The 22,382-nt window shown below is 43.9% G+C and overlaps 6 protein-coding genes across 10 annotated transcripts; 3 read left to right on the top strand and 3 right to left on the bottom strand.

The window, feature by feature from the left end:
- Positions 1–51: 51 nt before the first annotated feature.
- Positions 52–2,139, top strand: LOC115759514. Its single transcript, XM_030700458.1, has 3 exons — positions 52–877; positions 944–1,777; positions 1,835–2,139. The coding sequence occupies exons 1-3, from the start codon at positions 319–321 to the stop codon at positions 2,065–2,067; spliced, it is 1,626 nt and encodes a 541-aa protein (XP_030556318.1). The 5' UTR covers positions 52–318; the 3' UTR covers positions 2,068–2,139.
- Positions 2,090–3,562, bottom strand: LOC115759517 (mediator of RNA polymerase II transcription subunit 6). Of its 2 annotated transcripts, XM_030700461.1 has the most exons (5): positions 3,501–3,562; positions 2,928–3,436; positions 2,694–2,868; positions 2,531–2,636; positions 2,090–2,447 (listed from the first exon to the last, which is right to left on the bottom strand). In XM_030700461.1, the coding sequence occupies exons 2-5, from the start codon at positions 3,116–3,118 to the stop codon at positions 2,149–2,151; spliced, it is 771 nt and encodes a 256-aa protein (XP_030556321.1). In that variant the 5' UTR covers positions 3,119–3,436; positions 3,501–3,562; the 3' UTR covers positions 2,090–2,148. The 2 variants fall into 2 exon arrangements, with proteins under 2 accessions (XP_030556321.1, XP_030556320.1); XM_030700460.1 differs by having other exon boundaries at positions 2,928–3,554.
- A 294-nt stretch (positions 3,563–3,856) lies between these two features.
- Positions 3,857–13,595, top strand: LOC115759519 (N-alpha-acetyltransferase 80). Of its 2 annotated transcripts, XM_030700464.1 has the most exons (3): positions 3,857–4,047; positions 12,371–12,476; positions 12,563–13,595. In XM_030700464.1, exons 2-3 carry the CDS (start codon positions 12,444–12,446, stop codon positions 13,064–13,066), a joined length of 537 nt encoding a protein of 178 aa, XP_030556324.1. In that variant the 5' UTR covers positions 3,857–4,047; positions 12,371–12,443; the 3' UTR covers positions 13,067–13,595. The 2 variants fall into 2 exon arrangements, with proteins under 2 accessions (XP_030556324.1, XP_030556325.1); XM_030700465.1 differs by lacking the exon at positions 12,371–12,476.
- A 788-nt stretch (positions 13,596–14,383) lies between these two features.
- On the bottom strand, positions 14,384–15,438 carry LOC115759545 (flavin reductase (NADPH)). The gene is made up of 2 exons (XM_030700500.1): positions 15,231–15,438; positions 14,384–15,172 (listed from the first exon to the last, which is right to left on the bottom strand). Exons 1-2 carry the CDS (start codon positions 15,301–15,303, stop codon positions 14,622–14,624), a joined length of 624 nt encoding a protein of 207 aa, XP_030556360.1. The 5' UTR covers positions 15,304–15,438; the 3' UTR covers positions 14,384–14,621.
- LOC115759543 (formin-like protein 20) lies at positions 15,319–18,280 on the bottom strand. 2 transcript variants are annotated; one of them, XM_030700498.1, is made up of 6 exons: positions 18,184–18,280; positions 17,610–17,877; positions 17,062–17,508; positions 16,135–16,989; positions 15,481–16,081; positions 15,319–15,331 (listed from the first exon to the last, which is right to left on the bottom strand). In XM_030700498.1, the coding sequence occupies exons 2-5, from the start codon at positions 17,844–17,846 to the stop codon at positions 15,911–15,913; spliced, it is 1,710 nt and encodes a 569-aa protein (XP_030556358.1). In that variant the 5' UTR covers positions 17,847–17,877; positions 18,184–18,280; the 3' UTR covers positions 15,319–15,331; positions 15,481–15,910. The 2 variants fall into 2 exon arrangements, with proteins under 2 accessions (XP_030556358.1, XP_030556359.1); XM_030700499.1 differs by lacking the exon at positions 17,610–17,877.
- Positions 18,281–19,651: 1,371 nt separating this feature from the next.
- On the top strand, positions 19,652–22,224 carry LOC115759499 (testis-specific zinc finger protein topi). 2 transcript variants are annotated; one of them, XM_030700440.1, is made up of 3 exons: positions 19,652–21,050; positions 21,122–21,387; positions 21,450–22,224. In XM_030700440.1, exons 1-3 carry the CDS (start codon positions 19,687–19,689, stop codon positions 22,184–22,186), a joined length of 2,367 nt encoding a protein of 788 aa, XP_030556300.1. In that variant the 5' UTR covers positions 19,652–19,686; the 3' UTR covers positions 22,187–22,224. The 2 variants fall into 2 exon arrangements, with proteins under 2 accessions (XP_030556300.1, XP_030556297.1); XM_030700437.1 differs by having other exon boundaries at positions 21,116–21,387.
- The last annotated feature ends 158 nt before the right edge of the window (positions 22,225–22,382 follow it).

Raw genomic sequence — 22,382 nt, 5'->3', positions numbered from 1 at the left:
ACAAATTATAGCCAAACGATAAGAATTTTTTAAAAAGAACTAAACTTGTTAAATTGTTAAAATATAGAAAAAACTTTTTATTAAACACTGCGAAGCTGTGTATTTATATTTATACCGCCGTTCGTAACTGGTTGGCGCGTTTAGTGTTGTATAATACATTTGAAATATTAACGAATAGTTGTTGGTACAGCCAAGGCTGAGCGTCAGTGATCTTCAGCGCAATTTTTTTTTCTTATTCAGTATCAATTTAATTTTGCGCTCTCATTTTGTGCTGCACACGAACGGATTTAGTGAACATAACTTTTTAGCAGTGTAATTATGGACAATTCACGCCGTTCGCTTGCACCCGGCGAGGACAGCATTAGCATGTATTTGTCCTTTGACGCCGAAGCCGACGACACGCTGGCCAGCAAATGGCAATCGGTGATGGCTACCCAAACTACTCAATATTTGGAGATGCACAGCATGGAGCTGGACCTAAAACATGATGACACCCTAGAGGAAAAGAAAAAAGATGTGAAAAACGTACTCCAGGCTCTAATTAAGAATGACATTTCGAAAGACCAAGTCTCACCCTTGCGCCCCTTTGACAAGAGTATTTTGAACAAGCACAACGCCCTGTGCTCGACACCAACAAAAAATATAACATTATCTGACGTGCGTCAGGATGTGACTGCTACAGACGCTGATAATAAGGAGAACACGCAGCCAGATGAAGAGAATTCCACGTTATCGTCCACCATAGACGCCACTGCCTCGACCGTGAAGACAAATACAATTTTTAATGCTACGCTTGAGGACAATTCAGTAAAGGAAAATAACAAGACTAATATTTATCCTTTAAGCGCCAACGTTGTGCTTGAAAATATTACGGAAGGTAAACTTTAACATATTATTTGTTTGATTTCGGCTCTTAACCGATCAGTTTGATTTATTTTTCCAGTATCGACAGAGGAGCCGTCACTGTCACTGAATGGGCCATCTCCATTGGCAGCAGTTGCCCAAGACAGAAAGGATACAGAAATTGTGGTCTCTGAGATGGTTAATGAAGTGTCCGAGCTGATTGCTAAGGCTCTTAAACTAACCGACGGCTCAACAAAACCCGAAAACCAAACAAAACTGCCGACACTTGCCTTGCCACGGCCGCGTCGCTCGTATCTGCCCACAGCTAATGGGACAACATTTAAGCAACGCATGTCGATTGTTGTCAAGACCACATTGAACAGCCCAGCACGCAAACTGGCTACAGGTAATCCGATTGCGCGCCGCAGCTGCCTGCCCGCAGCCAAAACTAGCCTTATGGGAAACACTGGATACCGCAAGTCCATGCTGCCACGATCCGCTGAGAGCGCCACTAGCAAGGCAAGCACTTCGCAGACCGCAAGAGCAGCTGGAGAATTAGCTGCTGAAAAAGTCCGTCCCATTATACATAAGTTTAAATGCCAACTATGCAGTGCCAGCTTTCGAGAGAAGAACTTGCTCGATACCCACATGGACTCGCACTGGAAATGTAGGCCAGCAATTAGAAATAAGAATTCGTTTTTCTGTAAATATTGTGACAAGAAATTTGTGCTCGAACGCGCGCTGCACATTCACCTAATGCAGAACTGTGACAAAATACCGCCAGGCGAGAAGCGTAAGCTTCAATTTACAGAGCTGAATCATGAAAAGAAAGCAAAGCTACCAAAATTGACGTGCACCTCGCCAGCTGTGAGCAGTGAGAGCTTGAAGCCACGTGAGAGCACGATGCCAGAGATGGAGAAAGAGCAGCCCATTGGTAAGTTTAGATCGAGGCCAGCCCGAAAAACGTTTGTTACATTCTCTGCGTTTGTAGCCACCAGCGGAGGTACAAAAAGTGTTGAAATGGCGCCGCCATCGGTAAAGAAGATTCCCAAGAAGGTTGCCCATGCAGGCGTCTATCGGACACCCACTAAATCTGTGCCTTGCCACACCTGTAAGCAGTCCTTTAAGAGCATTCTTGACTATACTAACCACTGCCTGACAGTGCACTCGAAAAACAAGAAGCTGAACACAGCAAATGCACCGAGTGCTCGATATGAAGATTAAATCAAATACCTTAGTTTAGGTTGTGTTTACTTTAATGCTAATACGGTTAATATGAAATATACGATTAAACTGCAACGAAGTTCACTTGGTTTTCTTCTCGGGCGGCGGCTTCATATCTATGCTTTCCGTTGCTATATCTAATGGCCCAGTGGCATGAATATCCGTTGGGTTCGACCCCGTACTACCATCTGTGCCCGCTGGCACTTGTCCAGCTTGTAGTGGTTGCTGAAAATTCTGTAGCATTGGAGGTATAGGCGGTGGGAATTTACGTAGTAGCTCGGCCAGCAACATGTCAACACGTTGCTTTTGAAATAACGTGCCACTATTGTCATCCTTGGCAGCATTTGAATCCTTCTTGTCAGACTTGGTTTTGTCAGATACTGCGAAAAATCAGAGACCACAATTTAATTGGAATATATTAAATTTACAGCGAGCAGCCATCGAGAATATGCATTCTACTTACAAACTTTGTTAGACGAAAAGTCCCAGGTGTATCCTTTGTTGGGATGATAGCGGGCATAGCTGCTGGCTTCCTCGAACGCCGACTGCAGATTAACGACTGTGTTGAGCTGCAAGTAGATCGGAATATTTGAGCACTATGCTGATGTGTTGATGAGTTTACTCACAATACGCGCATTTATCACGTTTGCCAGATCAGGCGCCTTGTACACAGTGCCTCCAATTATATAGTAATCGGCAATTGGTGTCGCCTCCGAGGGATTGTGTCGATGCTGTTTGCGTATGACATAGAGAATTGGTTCGGCTACGTGCAGTAGAATGTACTCCATGCCCAGCATATTACTGCAAAGAACGGAATATTTACAAAACTGAATCGCTAATAAGCTGCGCTAGAAACCTACTGCAAATGTTCAACTCCCAGACGCTGCATGCGTATGGTTTCATTGTTACACATGTGGTCATAGAACGGATTGCTCTTGCGGCAAAAGTAGTCCATAACGGTCTGTGGGCTCAATGTGGCCATCATCTGAGTATCGTGCCAAGATAATCGTAGATGATTTTCTGGTGGTTGCGTTATTTGTCGGTTCGCCATTGTTGCGGCTGCTGCACGTGAATATATTGGGTCTGCGAAATAGTTGTCTTTTTTTTGCGCCGGCTGACGACAGAAAATAATTGCTAATCAATCAGTGGGTCAGTGTCAATGCCTGGCCGCTATTTGCTTGCTCGAGCGTCTTTCCTCTTTCTCAGTTTGTTTACAAATTATTTATAGACCGAACGCTGCCAATTTTAAAATGTTGCACTTTTTCGATATGTCTTTATTTGATTTATTTGTTGTGTAATAAATATTTCAGTGTCGTGAACAGGAAAATTCAACAGCTGCTGCTAAACAATTAGTACGGCGCTGAGGGCACTGTAAGTTCACCGTTAAACTGTTAATTTTAGTATGTGTGAATTATCATTAGTGCGTTATGTACCTGCGACTAGTGCAAGTAGTACACTTTTTTGTTATTCATATTTTGTTTATAATTTCCGATATACATTTGAAAACTGTCCGATAGCTTGTGGTGGATAGCCGATATATTTTAAAAGGAAGTTGGCAGAGCGGGCCATTTATAAACAAGGTGGCAATACATTACCATCGCTCCACACATGAAAATATTAAACAAAATGTTTAAAAATAAAACAAAACGTAACGGCTTCAGTTTAAACTAACACTTAATTCAAATAAAGCATACAGACAGGTCTGGCCAACACATATCTAGCCAATTTTTCAATTTTCTTGTATAAAATCGGCGAAGCGTGCATTGTTGTTGCCGTTCAACGTCGTCGCTGCCGCCACAAATACAAATACACTAAAATTATCATCAACATCAATTGTATATTAAACATTTTGCTCGGTCAGCGGAACTTGGCCCATTTTTTCGGATCGTCAGAATTGGAAACTATATCAGTCCGCTTTGTACATTTCGTCGTGGCGCCCGTGAGGAAATACAACGGAAAGAGCAACGAGTGCTCGCAATGGTAAACAGCAGAAAAAAAAATCAATAATTATTACGCATTGTTGAACAATTAAATCGAGTTTAGCTGCGTGTGTGTGTGTATGTGTGCGTGTAGTTTTATTACTACCTATTTTCATACTGCATCTGTATGTACACATACTGGTTACAAATTAAACGTCATGCCTTAATCATAACCAAGTAATCCCCAAGAATGTGTGTAAATATGTTTGTGCCTAATATTTGCCGCCGTTTTGACAGTCAAGGTCGCGTAAGTCTCGTCAGCGCTTAGAAAAACTGTTCTCCTTTTTTATGGCTCGCCTTGAATTTGGCGCACAAAATTATACGCATATAAGTTAACAACTAAGCATAAATATATTGCCCTAGCAATTAAGTAGCTTCGTATTAACAATGCTGACGCGCCAGAACTGAGTTCAGCGCTCTGCGCTAAGAACGGCCAGCAGCGGTAAGCTGACACTGCATGGAATGCTGAGTCGGCTTGCCGACCATGCTTTGATGGCGTGATGCATTGAGGCTTAGGGTATTTGTATAATTTGCTTGTCCCCTAGTTTTTAGTTTTATATGAAGCGCGCAACACATAAGTCGCCGAAATAAATATACTGCTCCGGCATTGCCGATAAAACATATCTTTCGTAATATTACTGGATCAAGGAGAACATATTTTGATCAAGGGCAGCGCGGGACCAACGCAACTTACCCAAGATAACATTGTGTTACATCGCAGAACATACATTAATGAATAACTGGCGCCCAACCAATAAATAGGAACCCATACCATGTAAGTTCATAAGTGATTTCAGTTTGAAGAAATTATTCTCGAACGCCACGTACCGATACGTGTGATTTTTAAAAAAAAAAAAAAAAAAAAAAAAAAAAAAAAAAAATTGTAAAGTAAAGTAAATATTGCTGCTCTCTTCTGCCAGCATTTCATTCCTTTAAATCATTGCATACTTTCACTAAAAACTGTTGCATACTTTTACCAGCGTTCCTTGTCAATAAAGCATTGCATACCTTAAACGAATAATTATTGCATACTTTCGGCAGCATTACATTTTTTGCTGCATACCCCTAACAATTTTTTATAATAAATATTGCATACCCCAAGATTCACCAGTTTCCACTATTGCCAACAGCGTTACCTGCCGATCTTTCTCGATCGGCCTAAGTTTGAAAAGTGCCAACCATAAGCCAATGAGTTGGAATTATAGGGAGATAAAAGTCGAGTATAATAGTGACGATAGCTGGGAGGGGGAAATCAATTGCTCAGTAGATCCTACTCCTGCAGATACCGTTGTAACTGAAGAAATGGAGCCGGCTCAAGTTCAGAATCTCATTGAGGGTGCCATCAGGCAAGCTTTAGCGCAACAACAAAATCAGTTTCAAGCACAAATAACCGCTTTAGCTTCACAAGTACAGAGTTTGCAGGTGGAGGCGCCGCAAATCGTCACATACGAGAAAATATCCGTCGATCCAAACGCCAAATGCGATATTCCCTTGGACATTATTAAATCTGTGCCGGATTTCTCCGGCGTACAGGATGAGTATGTAGCGTGGAGGCAAGCAGCCATCTACGCGTACGAACTATTCAAGAACTATCCAAAGAGCACTGCACACTACCAAGCGGTAGCGATCATTAGGAACAAAATCAAAGGCCCAGCTGGAGCCTTACTAGTGTCTCACAACACTGTCCTAAATTTCGATGCAATACTAGCTAGGCTAGATTGCACATACTCGGACAAAACATCCTTGCGCTTGCTGAGACAATGTTTGGAGTTAGTTACGCAGGGCGAAATGTCCCTGATGCAATACTACGATGACGTCGAAAAGAAACTCACGCTCGTAACTAACAAAATTGTAATGTCTCACGACCAAGAAGGCGCGGATTTGCTCAACCGGGAGGTCAGAGACGACGCCTTGCACGCCTTTATCTCCGGTCTTAGGAAGCCGTTGAGAGCGGTTGTGTTCCCTGCACAACCAAAAGATCTACCATCCGCTCTGGCCCTTGCCAGAGAGGCAGAAGCTAGCATTGAGAGAAGCATGTTCGCGAACTCTTACGCTAAAGCCTTGCAAGACCGAGCGCAAATTGCTGAAAGTAACAAAAACCGTGCCCAAGGCAAGCAAACCAGATTTAACAAAGATGAGCAAAATCAGGAGAGAAATCCCCATTTTGTGAAACGCCAAAAGGGCGGTCCCCAGCCCCAGGCCCCTAAAGATAATCAAACTGAGGCTCCACAGCCCATGGAAGTTGACTCTTCCTCCAGATTTAGACAAAAAACCGACTACAGCAAGCGTCAGGCTAATGAGTCCAACGCACCAAAACGCAAGAATTCGTCAGACCGTTCAACAGGTCAAAGACGACAACGCGTTAACAATGTCGTACAATCAGATTCCAAAGAAGCCGTAACAGAATTCGAGAAGGCGGCCAAAGAGGCAGTTGAAGAACTAGAGAGTGAGAACGAGTACGCACCTGGTGACGACTCGATTAATTTTTTAGGGAACACTCCCGGCTTCCGTACATTGAACGACGGTTGGCTGGGAGAACTCTGAAGATGTTGATTGACACTGGCGCGGCAAAAAATTATGTGAAGCCCTTAACAGAGCTAAAGACCATAACGCCGGTCGCCAAGTCATTCTCGGTAAACTCGATCCACGGGTCTACCGAAATCAAGCGCAAATGCTTGATGAACATTTTCCAACATACCTCCCCGTTTTTTCTCCTCGATACCCTAAGTTCTTTCGACGCCATCATAGGCTTCGACTTGCTAACACAAGCCGGAGTCAAATTGAACTTGGCAAAAAACACTCTGGAATACCAGAGTACATCCGAAAAACTCCAGTACTATCAATGTGCTGATGTGAACTTCACCGATGTCAACGACATCGTAGTCCCCCCTTCCGTAAAGAAAGAGTTCAGGGACATGATACTCAGAAACAAAAGAGCCTTCTCAAATGCAGACGAAGCTCTCCCTTTTAATACTGCTGTTATCGCTACAATCCGAACAGTAGACAACGAGCCTGTGTATTCAAGATACCCGAGTCTCATGGGTGTTTCTGACTTCATAAACAAAGAAGTCAAACAATTACTGGACGATGGCATAATCAGGCCCTCCAGATCGCCTTACAACAGCCCAACATGGGTGGTTGATAAAAAAGGCACTGACTCATACGGTAACCCAAAAAAAAGGTTGGTAATCGACTTCAGGAAACTGAACGAAAAAACCATACCGGACCGCTACCCCATGCCGAGCATCCCCATGATCTTAGCAAATCTAGGAAAGGCAAAATACTTCACTACCCTCGACCTAAAGTCGGGGTACCATCAAATTTACCTTGCGGAGCATGACCGCGAAAAGACTTCATTTTCAGTAAGCAGCGGCAAGTACGAGTTCTGTCGCCTACCATTCGGCCTGCGCAATGCAAGCAGCATATTCCAAAGGGCAATAGACGATATCCTGAGGGAACATATAGGAAAGATTTGCTTTGTCTATGTAGACGACGTCATAATTTTTTCTAAAAACGAAACGGAGCACCTTCAACACATTAACATTGTGTTAAAATGTCTAATCGACGCAAACATGCGTGTAGGCCCCGAAAAGACTCGTTTCTTCAAGGAAAGTATCGAATTCCTGGGTTTCATTGTAACCAAAGACGGAGCAACATCCGACCCCAAAAAAGTTAAAGCCATTCAGGAATTCCCTGAACCAAAGAATGTCTACAGCGTTAGGTCCTTCTTGGGGTTAGCCAACTACTATAGGGTCTTTATTAAGGACTTTGCCGCTATAGCGCGTCCGATATCGGACATACTTAAAGGGGAAAATGGTTCAGTTAGTAGGCACGTATCAAAGAAAATCCCTGTTGAATTTAATGAAGTTCAACGCGATGCATTTCACCGTCTGCGGAGTATTTTGGCATCAGAAGACGTCATGTTAATGTATCCAAACTTCCAGAAACCGTTCGATTTAACCACTGATGCTTCGGCCAGTGGAATTGGCGCGGTTCTTTCCCAAGGCAATAGGCCAATAACAATGATTTCTCGCGCCTTAAAACAGGCCGAACAAAACTATGCCACTAACGAAAGAGAATTGCTGGCCATTGTGTGGGCTTTAGGCAGATTGCAGAACTTTCTGTACGGTTCTAGGGAAATTAACATTTTCACGGACCACCAGCCGCTCACGTTCGCTGTGTCGGACAAGAACACGAATTCCAAGATTAAAAGATGGAAATCTTACATTGACCAGCACAATGCCAAAATGTTTTATAAACCGGGCAAAGAGAATCTGGTGGCGGATGCCCTTTCAAGGCAAAACATTAATGCTCTGCAAGATGGGCCCCGTTCGGACGCTGCAACCGTTCACAGCGAACTTTCCCTGACCTACACGGTCGAGACAACAGACAAACCTTTGAATTGCTTTAGGAACCAGATTGTCCTAGAGGAATCGCGTTTTCCGCTAAAGCGAAACTTGTTGCTGTTTCGCAGCAAAACACGCCACTTGATCAGTTACACTGACAAGAGCTCAATTCTCAAAACCCTCAAAGAAGTTGTGAATTCTGGAGTCGTTAATGCAATACATTGCGATCTTCCCACGTTGGCAAGTTTCCAACACGACCTGATTTTGTATTTCCCTGCTACCCAATTCTGGCATTGCAAAAATCTTGTGCAAGATATAACGGACAAAAACGAGCAGTTAGAAATCATCACTGCCGAGCACAATCGAGCGCACAGAGCAGCTCAGGAAAACATTAAACAAGTACTTCGGGACTATTATTTTCCCAATATGGCCAGTCTGGCCAAAGAAGTGGTTGCAAACTGCAGGGTCTGCACTAAAGCCAAATACGATAGGCACCCGAAGAAACAAGAACTCGGGGAAACGCCTATACCAAGTTATACTGGCGAAATGTTGCATATTGACATTTTCTCGACAGACAAGAAACAGTTCTTGACCTGCATAGACAAATTCTCAAAATTTGCAGTCGTCCAACCGATATTATCCAGAACGATAATCGATGTCACAAGCCCTCTACTGCAAATTGTTAACCTTTTTCCCGCAACCAAGACAATTTATTGCGATAACGAGGCGGCCTTCAATTCCGAGACCATCACTTCGATGCTCCGAAACGCCTACGGCATTTGCATTGTGAATGCGGCTCCGCTTCACAGCACCTCAAACGGCCAGGTGGAGCGCTTTCATAGCACCCTGACCGAAATTGCGAGATGCCTCAAGTTAGACAAGAAAATCAGCGACACTACAGAATTAATCTTAAAGGCTACGATAGAGTACAACAAAAGTTTGCACTCAGTAACCCTCGAGAAACCAATTGAGGTCGTTCATGCAGCAGCTTCTGATCGTCGCGGGAACGTCAAAAACAGGCTAATTAAGGCACAGCAAGACAATATCAAAAGGTGCAATGCATCCAGACAAAACCGCGTTTTCGAGGTAGGAGAAAAGGTGTTCCAGAAGAACAACAAGAGGCTAGGGAACAAGTTAACTCCCTTATGCTCAGAACAAAAGGTCGAAGCAGACCTGGGAACGTCTGTCCTCATTAAGGGGAGGGTGGTCCATAAGGACAACCTGAAATAAGTTTTCCTCCACAATTAGCTAGTAAGCCAACTCAGAGTTTAAACACCGTCTTATATTGTTCGTCCATTTCAGGTTTGCACTCACTTTGCTTGTGGCACTAGCAGCGGTAAATGCTCGGATCACCGACTTCTCGCATGTCAACTACATTCCGGTCTTAGACGGGGAAGTACTGGTGTTCGATCAACGTAGCTACTTGAGGCACTCAAGTAACATTTCCGAATTTGTTAGTATGATAGACGAGACGGAAAGACTGTCCGATTCCTTTCCACAGTCGCATATGCGCAAACTACTAGACGTAGATACAGATCACCTTAGAACATTGTTGTCCGTTCTTCAAGTGCATCACAGATTTGCACGAAGCCTCGATTTCTTAGGCACTGCCTTGAAGGTTGTTGCTGGCACCCCTGATGCTTCAGATTTCTTAAGGATCCGCGTTACAGAGACGCAGTTGGTGGAGGCTAACTCCAAACAGATACTAATAAACTCCGAAACTCAAAAACAAATAAACAGACTAACGGACACTATCAATAAAATTATCAGTTCCCGCAAAGGCGATTTGGTTGACACTCCTCATTTATTCGAGACCCTGTTGGCAAGAAATAGAATACTGAACACAGAAATTCAAAATTTAGTACTCACCATAACGTTGGCAAAAGCAAGCATAGTAAATCCTACAATCCTTGATCATACCGATCTAAAATCACTTATCGAACAAGATACCCCAATAGTTAGCTTGATAGAAGCTTCTAAGATCAAGGTCCTTCAGTCCGAGAATATTATCCACATATTAATAGCCTACCCTAAAGTTGAGTTTAGGTGCCAAAAGGTCTCCGTCTACCCCGTTTCACACCAACAAACCATTCTGCGACTCGACGAAGACACGTTGGCGGAATGCGAAAAGGATACCTTTGCAGTTACTGGATGCACCGTAACTACGCATAACACCTTCTGCGAACGAGCACGGCGCGAAACCTGTGCTAGCTCCCTTCACGCGGGAAACATCGCCAACTGCCACACTCAACCTAGCCACCTGAAAGCGATAATGCCTGTAGATGACGGCGTCGTGGTTATCAACGAAGCGACAGCGCGCGTCCGAACAGATGATGACGCAGAGGTAACCGTCTCAGGAACCTTCCTGATAACTTTCGAACGGTCTGCAACTATCAATGGCACAGAATTTGTAAACCTGCGCAAATCACTAAGCAAGCAGCCTGGCATCGTGAGGTCACCGCTCCTAAACATCATCGGACATGACCCGGCACTAAGCATACCACTCCTGCATCGTATGAACATCAACAACTTGCTATCAATTCGAGATTTCAAGGAGGAGGTAGTTGCGGCTGGCTCGCCTAAATTCTGGTTCGCGATTGGCGCGGTCATGAATGTCGGACTAATTGGCTCATTCTTCCTTTTTCTGGTGCTAAGGAAAAGACGAGCCTCCATGCAGATGCAGAAGGCGATTGACAAATACGACATGCCCGAGGACGGCCATCATCCTGAGGGGGGGGTAGTTAACAACTAAGCATAAATATATTGCCCTAGCAATTAAGTAGCTTCGTATTAACAATGCTGACGCGCCAGAACTGAGTTCAGCGCTCTGCGCTAAGAACGGCCAGCAGCGGTAAGCTGACACTGCATGGAATGCTGAGTCGGCTTGCCGACCATGCTTTGATGGCGTGATGCATTGAGGCTTAGGGTATTTGTATAATTTGCTTGTCCCCTAGTTTTTAGTTTTATATGAAGCGCGCAACACATAAGTCGCCGAAATAAATATACTGCTCCGGCATTGCCGATAAAACATATCTTTCGTAATATTACTGGATCAAGGAGAACATATTTTGATCAAGGGCAGCGCGGGACCAACGCAACTTACCCAAGATAACATTGTGTTACATCGCAGAACATACATTAATGAATAACTTATATACATATATCTGTGTACATTTATAGCTTTTTATATACATATGTATGTATTATCCATGATTTACCGCCTCCACAGTCTCGGGCACTAAAACTAAATAAATATATACTTTGTGAATATCTGCAAATAAATTATTTCTTTATATGTAGCTGCAAAGCTTGTTAGCCTTAATCCAAGGCTACATTTTCCATTAGGTTGGCAACTCAGTTTCAAATCTGTCGCTTAAAAAATGTAAACTAAAAAAATTTTTTAATTAACTATCTGTTTTTATAGACACGACTATTTTACAAAAACTATATCAAAACAAAACAGGCAGAAAATGTTCAACGAAAGAACAATTGTTTATAAAACAATGGTAAATGAAAGATAAAAATAAGGTTTGCATATGTCCGAACGTGTGCAAATTTTGAAATCTATACAGGCATATATATATATATATATATATATATATATACTGATATATTTTGTTTCAACACGTTTTTTAAGCACAAGAGTTCTTTCACTGTAACTATAGAAACCATACCAAATGATTATTGTTCTAAGGAATTTGTATTATATATGTATATGTATTTTCATATTTGTTTTCTAAAAAGAACAGTTTTTCAATAAACGCCAAAAAATGAGGCTTACGGCCTTGTTTTAGACGATGTTCTCAATCTTTAGTCCAATGTGTAAAATGTGAAATATTTTAATAGGTATTCGTGGCCTTTGTGTTATTAATACATATTTCAATTTATCCAGTGTACATAAATCAGAACGTTTTCTTTTTTTTTAACAAGTTGTTGTCTAGTTGCCCCCCGATTAGAATTAAATTTATTCTTTTTTAGATTTTGAGGTACTTTCGTAGCCTGATGGTGGCACAACAACAGTCGGCCCAGTTAGTTTGTCAGTTAAAGCGATATGCGCTATATTAAACCGGAGCCGTACTATGAGGTAGCTGGATCACACCTAGGCAAACGCAGTTTTTAACAAACGGAAGTCCTATTGGCACGTTGCTAACATATTTTGTATATTTACAGGGGCTTCCACCGTTCAATGTTTCTGGCAGTCCGTTCAATGTGGTGCCAATACACAACTTTCCGGAGCTAATGAAGGATACGTGCGCGCTCATTAACTCCGAATGGCCGCGCTCCGAAACTGCACGCATGCGCTCCCTGGAAGCTTCTTGTGATACGCTGCCTTGCAGCCTGGTGCTAACCACGGAGGGCATGTGTCGTGTAATAGCTCACCTAAAGCTTAGCCCGATAACATCGAAAAAGAAGGCCTGCTTTGTGGAGTCGGTTGTCGTGGACAAAACCTATCGTGGTCAGGGCTTTGGAAAGCTGATCATGAAGTTTGCCGAGGACTACTGCCGTGTGGTTCTCGATTTAAACACCATTTATCTATCGACCATAGATCAGGATGGTTTCTATGAACGCATCGGGTATGAATACTGTGAACCCATTTCCATGTATGGACCGCGCCACTGCGAGCTGCCTAGTTTACAAAATATGAATAAGAAATACATGAGGAAGGTCTTATAGACATCAGCACCAGTAGTAGTAGTAGTGTTGGCTTAACCAAGCTGCGAACGCTTCAAGCTTGACCGGAGCGTGCCAGTTAAACTAGTCAAATTAGGTAAACGCTCTTGGGGCTGAATATATAATCTAATACTGCCCAGCGGCAGAGCCGTACTATGCATAAATATATACCCTATGAGCGTTTGCTTCTGATTCCATTACGATTACACAAACAAACATTCATATTACGCTCGTGTTGATTTTTAAATATTACTTTCCGCATGTATTTTTTGTTATCTTTTCGGAAAATGCTTGGATACACAAGCACGTTATTTGCCGTGTTTTATAATATATTGCACATAATATATTCACGTTAATTTAGTTATGTATTATTATTAATTTATAATTCATACTCTTATGATTTGTTGTGGTGTTTGCTCGAATGCTTACAAGACAATATGATAGCTCAATTATCTTCCAAATAAACTGTAGCATAGATATACATATCGAGATTGGAAACATAGCATTAAGCAAGAAATGAAAGGCAATAAATTATATTAAAGTTGTAGATATTTTAAATGCTCTATTTGTTATTTTATTAGCGGAAGATACAACGGAAACATCCGTCTGCAATCTGTCACAAAAATCTGTGACAAGTTCAAGTTCATGGTGCTGCAACCAGCCAAAAATTGATGTGTGCCCGCCCGGCAATGTTATTTTTATTACAGCTGCATCATATGCTGTCGGGGCAGCCCAGCGAGCGCAGAAAGCTTCAAAAAGTTTTATTTGACACAAAATTAAACCAGAATCGTGCATAAAACAGCAAGCAAGCGGCAAGACACTTGCTTATCAAATACTATATACAAATGCTCTTGCATACGTCTGTGCGTATCCATAAAGTAAACTGTCGATAGAGAGTATACTTTTATAGAAAGAACTGTATTTATTATTTGATATTAATAAAAATCAAATTCCTGTTATACGTAAAACTCGAATTAGATTTTTATTGCACTAAAATTGCGTTTAACTTATTGAAATTGTTATATCTTTTAATACAAAACCTTGGTTCACCATATCGAACGCGCTCTGTACCGTCAGGCATATGCAGTTCCCTCTCATATATTGCTCTCGCTATTTTCTTAATGAAATTGTTGGCATTGGGCCTGAAAGCGGAAGCAGGTTGATCTCTGGTAGTTTTTGTTAGTTTATGTACAATCTCTACAGGTGCACATTTTCGAAATGCTTGCCTGACGTGATATACGACAGCTGCTAATGGCTTAAAATTTCAGGTGTCTGACCGAACATGCGCTGATTGCCAATTGATACCGCACGTAATTGCAATTAAAATTTGTTTATTCTTTATATCAAAATGGAAAGTTGATAGTGTGCATACGTAATACACACCCATATTAATGTACATAGGTATGAATATATATATATATATATCAAGATGGTTAGTTTGACTTTTAAAGGCTTTAATAGCATTGCTAATTGTACGTTTGGATAGAACCGATTGCAATTTGGCTCCAATTTATATGCGATGGGGACAATCTTCTGCTGACGTCATTGTGATCAGCCATTAGGCGCTTTTAACGCTTTTGGCAATACCGCAAACCTTGCCATAATGCTCAGGCTGTTCCAAGGAATCTACAATGAATTTAGCCAAGTCGTCTTTGGAAACCAGGCGACCAGGTGCTTCGTCATGCACTACGGTGTAGCCACTGGCCGGCTCATCGGCGATATGCGGCGGCAGTATAGCAATATAGTCCAATCCAGAGGCCTTTGTTAAGTCCAACATGCGTTGGTGTTCCTCATTTAGTTTGTGAAATACAGCTGGCACCTCGTTAAGGGAACGCAATAGGAACGACGACATGACAATAGAAAGTTTGGTAAGCTTTGCCTCCTTCATGGCCTTGATTACGTTCTCAGTACCGCGTGACAGCTCCGTTGTGGCCTCCAGCTTATTGCGTGTGCCCAGTATAACGCAGACGCCATCCACAGCTCCGTCGCCCTCAATCAGTCGTTTAACGTCCTCAAGATTGGTCGCATCGCCTTGAACCAATTGAACCTTGCTTTTGAAACGCTCCGGAACGGTGGGTTCTGTGCGGTAAAGTAAACGCACCTTTAGACCTAAAAAAGTAATCAGTTAATGCATTCGAAGGAAATCGCGGAGTTAATTGTACGCTACCCTTCTCCAAGGCGTAATCCACCACACATTGACCGGTCATGCCGGTGCCACCAATAACAGCAATTCGTTGCATAATTTTCTTATTTTATTTCTATTTCGTACTGAAATGAAAACTAGATGTATTACAACTGAACTAAGGTCAGCTTTTGAATAGAAAATTGCAATATCACTAAAGCAGTTCCAGACTTATCGAGCACCAATCAGAATCAAAAATGATTGTTGTTTTTGCACTGCCGCCGACTGCGCTCACCTGAATCGTCCAGCTGATTGTGTGTTACACACGCAAGAGTAGTTGTGTGCAGTGTTCATAAGCGCCAACAGCTTTAAAAACTACAAATACTAATAAAGCAGATACGTTATCAACTCCTCTCTATACATACATATATTTACAAATTTCACATTAAATGTAAATTGTCATGAAGACATGTCAAAATCGAATAGGGTTACCTATGTATTGATATTGCTATGTAGCATTGAATCAGTGCAAAATAAAAGAAATATTAGTAATGCGTAGTAGGTAGATTATGAAATTACATAGATTATTAAAATTATTTTTGAATAACGATTGCAGGGTGGCCATGTTATTTATAAACAAATTGATCTAGAAAGGTGGTCAGCCTGGCCATTGAGTCAAGCGTTGCCCAATTTAGTCATAAATTTAAAAATTGCGCGCGGTTTCTTTACGCATGCGATTCTTCCGAATTGGCCTCGGAATAAGGATTATCAGCGGGATTTTTGACGCGTCTCAGTGTGATGCCCAGTTTTAGTTCGCTCAAGAAATCTGTTGTGGGTGGCTTCTTTTCAGCACGTGGTTTAATGCCGCTTATTGTCGCAGCTTTCTTATCGATTTTCTGCAAGAATATGTAACTATGAAGAGAAGAAGTCGGTTCGATTATATCCTCACCTTCAATTGCACGCCTTTGCGTATACTTTCCAAGAAAGCGTCGCGATCATCAACCGCGCCTGCGGCCACCTTTGGTTGTTCAGACTTTTTAATTGCCAAAGGCAGTGTGCCTCCACTCATTGGTGGCGGTGGTGGTGGCATTGGTGCACCCGTAGCTAAAGCAGGTGGAGGAGGCGGTGGCGGCGGTGCTCCCGACGCACCTGCCAAAACTGGTGCTGCTGGCGGTGCTGGCGGTGGAGGCGGAATGCTCGCATTGTTACTTACAGGTGTTGTAGTCTTTGGTTTCGGTGGCACCTGTACAGGCACAACGCGCGGCTGCACAGGTGCAGGCTTAACTGGCGGTGGGGGTGGCTGTTTTACCGGTGCATATTGCACAGTGGTTCTGTTCTCACTGGGCACAATCGTTGGCTTAGGCGGTGCCGGGGGAGCCACGCGCATTGTGCCCACCTTCCGCTGTGTTTGGGGCGCAATTGTGGCATAAGTTTCGTTCTGGGGTTTAGTTCGTGTGGTAGGCACTTCTATAGCCGCTGGATACATGTGCGTATTGGCTGCCGTAACAGCAGAGGGCGGAGGTGGTATTTTCGGTCTGCTTGGCTGCGCCAGATGCAACTGAACGGGGACAATTGTGCCAAGCTCCTGCTGCCTGTTGGGACGCTCAACGGGCGCCATTTCCATATCAGATATGTCCACAAAGCGGGAGGTGAGCGATGCATAATTGGAAAATGCAGTTGACGGAGCAGCTGCCGGCGCTGGCGGTGGCGAAGGCGGCGGTGTTATTTCATTGTTGGTGGAGATGGTGGCATAGACGAGCTTTGGCGCTGTCGTCCTCGGCTTTTGCAGGTCCTGCTTCGTCGGCTGTCGAGAGAATTGAAGTACAGTAAAATGGCAGTTATTGTTTACGTAGTTCCAGTTGGATTCACTTCATACCATCCAGGTGAAATTTGAGTGCACAATCTTTTTAATCAGGTCCTGTCGCCGTATGCCGGCCACATCCTCCTCGGCTATGCCGCGCTCCATCATGTACTTCTTCAGTACATTATCATTGGCGCCAGCATTTAAATCGAACGCATTTCGCGTGCGATCGCGCGTCACATCTCCGGAGACATGCTGGAAGTTGACGGGCCCACTTATCTCGTACTTGGAGCCCTTGTTGCTGACGACGACGTTGGTGGCAAAGCTGGGTCCTGGCACGGAACCGGGTGCCCCAGTAAAGCTACCCAAGCTATTCGACGAGGAGGATTGGCTCATGCTGCGGCTGGCAACGTCACCGAAGTAGCGCCGTTCGCTGCCAGGCGAGGCTCTCACTGTGGGCGGGGGCAGCACTGCGGGCGGGGGCTGGGCGAAGACGTCGCTGCTCACCTGCATGCACGGCGGCTATAAGAGAGCAAGAGGAGAATTAAGTTGCGACTGACCGACCAACATGATGATGATGATAATGATGATGATGATGATGATGATTGTATGAATGCCATTACCACCCAGTAACCGGGGCCTTTATTGCTTCTAATTATGTCATACACATAGGCGCGTCGCTGCATCGCCGGCATCTGGTCAACATCGTCGGCCAGGTGGGCCTTGCGCAAATACAACTGCAGCATCTCATCCGTGCCGATGCCCCGCACATCGAACGTCTTCCGAAAATCGATGGCCCTGCCCTCCAGCTGCCTAAACTCCACCGGCTCCGAGATATACGCATACGTCACACTATCCATATCCACGTTGTGATCCCGCCCTGCGGACAGCCTGAAATGCGATACGTGTGCGGGGCACTGCATTAATGGAGCTGCTTTTAGAGGGCGACTACTGCCAGAACATGGGGCTTTGCCGTACGTATCCGTATCCACGCTGGCGCATTATCTTCCAGCAATTTGCCGATAAGAAGCGTTTTTTTTTTTTGTGTTTTATCAATTTACGGATTTCTATTGTTGTTTTGCTGATGATGAATCATAGCGCCAAAGACAAAGACACGCATAGCCCAGAGCCAATTACATGGACGACATCCACATCTACAACATCTACATCTATGTTTACAACACTCTGTGCAATTACCGTAATTTCCAAGGCGTGGGGTACTTGATGCACCTGGCCAATTGTCGTACTGGATTGTACTGGGAACTGGATGCAGCGGGTGTTTGGCGTGCCGTCCGGCCCAAACCAAGGTATCGCACTGATTAACCGAGGTGGTATGTCACCGCGTTTACTCATTTCGCCAAGCTTGTTATCTAGAAACGCAGACACTGATAACTCGACTCCAGTAATCACCGTCACCTGGGGCTTCGACAGCTTGAGCCTGCAAGAAAATATAAACAATAGGCATAAACTATACATACATATATGCCTGTATGTGTGTGACCAAATATTTGGCCAAGTATTTAGTTTGATACAGTTTTAAATATATACATAAAGTAATATATATACATATGCATAACTTTTATTTCAGCTATAAAATGACTAACTGGACATAACTGACGGTTTTTTGATGTTCTTTAAGCATTGGATATTGCGGATTTTCCCACACATCAACAACTTTGTATACCCTATATTAATTGAAAAAGGGTATAATGATTTTGTGAAAATTTCGGTATGTATATACCGATATATATATATATATATATTCTTAACCAGGACGGTACGCTATGTTGAACTTATGTTTCCGCAAGCACGACTTGATCTTATTTATTATCCATAGTTCTTCCCATTCCCAAAATATTGATAAACATCGATATTGAAACTTTGGTTTTTTTAAGCATCATTCAAAGATTGGAAGAGCTTGATTCACCAAAATGAAATATATATATATACATAGCTGCATAAGCATTCTGGAATGGCGTGCTGCTAAAAACCAAAATGTTATACAGGTAATTTTGTAGTCGAGCATTTTTTGTAGAAAATAATATCTAACATAAATGTTTAATGATTTCTCGCGGAATCACAGCCTTCTGTAGGAGCATGGTTATAAACAATAAATATTATTAATGATAATAATAAAAACTTACCCTAATTCGTATGCAAATAATAAGAACAATGAAAATACTAACTAAAGTTGTTAAGTAATAAAAATATAATTTCTTTGTTTGGTTGAGTTTCTTCGACATATTTATTAATAGCTTTCAGGTGATGACAGGAGTATCCGGAAGATAACATGGTTTGGTATGGAATTTACTTACAAAAAATAATACACTGATTCATCCAAAATCCCCAATGACTATGTCATGGCTAGTAAAAAGATTTTTATGTAAGCTTGGCGAGCCTTGCTTTTTCTCGAATTCTTTTGATGAGACGCGAATTCTTTTGATGTGACCCGAATTCTATTATTGAATGTTTTACTAGAAGGCGCGCTCTTGACAAGTTTTCAAATTCTAAACGTTGTGTGCAGCCCGAAATGTCATTTATTCTGACATCTAACCAAGTGTAAAGCAACCTTTTTTCCTGATCCATTGACATATTTGTCAACAAGGAGCAGAGCATTTGCCTGGAAAGTCATTCGTAATCGAGCTTTGAGGCAGGCTGCATTGCAATAGAATACGAAAAAAATCTATAAATAAAATAAAAATGGATCAGAATATGGAGTTGTTCGTGAACGGGGAGTTCCTGATGGCCGAGTTCGAGTTCGATGACAATTTGGTGGTGAACAGCGATGAATTGCAGCCGGGAGCCACTGTGCTGGTGTCCAATGAGACCGATGGCATTGTTAGCCACGAGGATTTGGCCAAGTTCTTTGAGATGCAGGCCGGCGTACAGATACCCACCGAGGAGGCTGTAGAGCGCACACTGGCCGATCCGGCCCTGAAGCAAATCCTGCAAGAGGCTGATGGCAAGGTCGATTTTGATCCGGAGGCCGAGCAAGAGAAGTTGCGTGAATTTCTGTCGGGAGTGAATAACAAGAAAATGGTCGCAGACAATGACGTGCCCTCCGAGGTGGCTCAAAAGCGGCTTCCAGCGCCGTCCCAGCCGCGTCCTGTGATGCCGCAATCGAACGCCTTTCGCTTCATCAAGTGCTCCAATTGCAACGGCCTATTCGACACGCCCTCATTTCAGGATCACAGCTGTGAATACGAGACGGAGCAGAAACCCATGTCCAGCAATCGGGTGCTGCCAAGTCAGGAGAAGAAGGCGTCTTCGCCAACCAAGAAAACGCCCAGTGAACGCATCATCGTGGAGAACCAGGTGCGCATACGTCGCTATATGAAGGACGAGCTTAAGTATGATCTGGAAACGGGTTTCGATAATTCCAAGACCAGGAAGACCTCCACCAAGGGACCCAACGAGTGCACCATCTGTGAGCGAAAGTTCGTGCACACCTCCGGACTGGTGCGTCACATGGAGAAGCATGCGCTCGACCTGATCCCCACCCAGGCAAACGTGCAGCAACACCATGCGGCTCCGTCGGCTATGGGGCTCCTGGTGGTGCTGAAGTGCAATCATTGTGGCCGCATCTTCTACGATGTCAAGCTGGCGCTGGAGCATATATTTGTGCATCAATCGACAACGGAGCCAGCCGAGCCAGAGGCTATCAATACGGACGAGGTGGTTTTGAAGCAGCAGCTGGAACAGCTTCTGCTGGAGGGCGAGCAGCTGTTGACACTTACCGCCGAGCTGGAGAGGATGAACGAGGACGAATATTTCACCACCCTGGTGCTGGGCAATGTGCTGCAATGCGAATTTTGTGATTTCATCTTTGCCGATGTCTCCTTTCTGCTATTTCACTCGGCTACGCATGTGCCGGAGCGGCGCTTCGAGTGCACCGCCTGCGATCTGCGCATGACCACCGCCAAGGAGGCCAGCGTGCACTACCAGACCGACTGTGTCTATATGCGCGAAGGACTCAAGCAGTTGCAGGCGCAACCCAATCGCTATTTTGTGTGCAACGTGTGCGAGCTGAAATTCGCCAATGTGGAGCTGCTCCAGGAGCATCGGTAAGTGCTTGGAAGCTGCCCGGCATATATATAACATATGTGGGTAACCGCCTCTCGTCCTGAAGCTACAGTTGCTATCACTACTTTCCGCGGCTCAGCGAGAGCGGCAAGCGTCTGGTGTTGCCCTGCGAGTTCTGCGCCACGAACTTTGAGTACGCGCACGAGATCCAGCCGCACTACGAGGAGAAGCATCTTAACAAAAAGAAACGGGAGAAGGAGCTGCGGAACAGCGGCAATGCGGCCACCATGGGCCGACTGCGGCAGTATCTGTGCGACATTTGTGGCAAGTCCTACACGCAGTCCAGTCATTTGTGGCAACACCTACGCTTCCACCAGGGTGAGTAGAGACGCAGTCGCAAGCGGTTGGCCATAAGCCCAGGTACTCATTGTGGCTCACAGGTGTGAAACCATTCGTTTGCCAGGAGGAGAACTGCGGCCGCAAATTCACCATACGCCCAGACCTCAATGATCATATACGCAAGTGCCACACGGGCGAACGGCCGTATCATTGTCTGGTCTGTGGCAAGCGCTTTCTCACCGGCTCGGTTTTTTATCAGCACCGGCTCATACATCGTGGCGAGCGGCGTTACGAGTGCGATGAATGCGGTAAGCGTTTTTATCGTGCCGATGCCTTGAAGAACCATCAGCGTATCCACACGGGCGAGAAGCCCTACGATTGTCCCTTCTGCACCAAGACGTTCCGGCAGCGTGGCGATCGGGATAAGCACGTGCGGGCGCGTCACTCGCACTTGGATGCAAATGCACGGCTGATGATGCAAATGCAGAAATTTGAACTGGAAACGGCAGCTGCGTTGAAGGCTAAGCAAATGCAGGATGGCGGAGTTGAATTTTTGGTTGAATCGGCCTCGGCTCCGTCTGTTCACTCACCCGCATCTCCCATGGCGCATGATCAACAATTTGATATGGTTGAGTTGGATCCCAGTGATTTTGGCGAGGGATCCGAGTTCGTACAAAATATGCCAATGCCTGTTAACAATGAGGAGCATGAGATAATGTCCTATGTGGACCTAGAGGGAGCAGAAGCAATCGAGCAGCAAACATTCCAATTGGAGAACAATGAAAACGTCAAGGTTGTTGTGGTTGAAAATAATACTTCACAGCCGTTTTATTTCTAATATACGTGTCTATTTATAAACACATAAATAAATATATGTATTTTAACTATATTAGCAGATCAATTTTAAATTATATCTGAAGACATTTAAACTGACATTTGCGCGGCAACATCTCTACATCTGGCAGCATTTCATATTCTAGTGTTGTAAAGCGGGGTTAACCGCCGCAATAGCTGGCAACGTTTTCAATTGACAG

The sequence above is a fragment of the Drosophila novamexicana genome, unplaced genomic scaffold (genome assembly GCF_003285875.2).
Source record: "Drosophila novamexicana strain 15010-1031.04,08,12 unplaced genomic scaffold, DnovRS2.1 tig00000308-arrow-arrow-pilon, whole genome shotgun sequence".
Classification (NCBI taxonomy): domain Eukaryota; kingdom Metazoa; phylum Arthropoda; class Insecta; order Diptera; family Drosophilidae; genus Drosophila; species Drosophila novamexicana.
Note: the sequence above shows the minus strand (reverse complement) of the source record. Positions and strands in the feature narration are given on the sequence as shown.

What these genes read in the sequence shown, in the direction of transcription:
- LOC115759514 (XM_030700458.1), top strand. Translation starts at nt 319, where the DNA reads ATGGACAATTCACGCCGTTCGCTTGCACCCGGCGAGGACAGCATTAGC. An exon ending in GCTTGAAAATATTACGGAAG is followed by an intron (nt 878 to 943) that starts GTAAACTTTAAC and finishes TTATTTTTCCAG; the next exon opens with TATCGACAGAGGAGCCGTCA. An exon ending in GGAGAAAGAGCAGCCCATTG is followed by an intron (nt 1,778 to 1,834) that starts GTAAGTTTAGAT and finishes CTGCGTTTGTAG; the next exon opens with CCACCAGCGGAGGTACAAAA.
- LOC115759517 (XM_030700461.1), bottom strand. Translation starts at nt 3,118, where the DNA reads ATGGCGAACCGACAAATAACGCAACCACCAGAAAATCATCTACGATTA. An exon ending in CTGGGAGTTGAACATTTGCA is followed by an intron (nt 2,869 to 2,927) that starts GTAGGTTTCTAG and finishes CGTTCTTTGCAG; the next exon opens with TAATATGCTGGGCATGGAGT. An exon ending in CTTTTCGTCTAACAAAGTTT is followed by an intron (nt 2,448 to 2,530) that starts GTAAGTAGAATG and finishes GATTTTTCGCAG; the next exon opens with TATCTGACAAAACCAAGTCT.
- LOC115759519 (XM_030700464.1), top strand. Translation starts at nt 12,444, where the DNA reads ATGCGCTATATTAAACCGGAGCCGTACTATGAG. An exon ending in AACCGGAGCCGTACTATGAG is followed by an intron (nt 12,477 to 12,562) that starts GTAGCTGGATCA and finishes GTATATTTACAG; the next exon opens with GGGCTTCCACCGTTCAATGT.
- LOC115759545 (XM_030700500.1), bottom strand. Translation starts at nt 15,303, where the DNA reads ATGCAACGAATTGCTGTTATTGGTGGCACCGGCATGACCGGTCAATGT. An exon ending in GGATTACGCCTTGGAGAAGG is followed by an intron (nt 15,173 to 15,230) that starts GTAGCGTACAAT and finishes TTACTTTTTTAG; the next exon opens with GTCTAAAGGTGCGTTTACTT.
- LOC115759543 (XM_030700498.1), bottom strand. Translation starts at nt 17,846, where the DNA reads ATGGATAGTGTGACGTATGCGTATATCTCGGAGCCGGTGGAGTTTAGG. An exon ending in ACTCAAATTTCACCTGGATG is followed by an intron (nt 16,990 to 17,061) that starts GTATGAAGTGAA and finishes TTCTCTCGACAG; the next exon opens with CCGACGAAGCAGGACCTGCA. An exon ending in GCAAAGGCGTGCAATTGAAG is followed by an intron (nt 16,082 to 16,134) that starts GTGAGGATATAA and finishes ATATTCTTGCAG; the next exon opens with AAAATCGATAAGAAAGCTGC.
- LOC115759499 (XM_030700437.1), top strand. Translation starts at nt 19,687, where the DNA reads ATGGATCAGAATATGGAGTTGTTCGTGAACGGGGAGTTCCTGATGGCC. An exon ending in GAGCTGCTCCAGGAGCATCG is followed by an intron (nt 21,051 to 21,115) that starts GTAAGTGCTTGG and finishes CTCGTCCTGAAG; the next exon opens with CTACAGTTGCTATCACTACT. An exon ending in ACACCTACGCTTCCACCAGG is followed by an intron (nt 21,388 to 21,449) that starts GTGAGTAGAGAC and finishes TGTGGCTCACAG; the next exon opens with GTGTGAAACCATTCGTTTGC.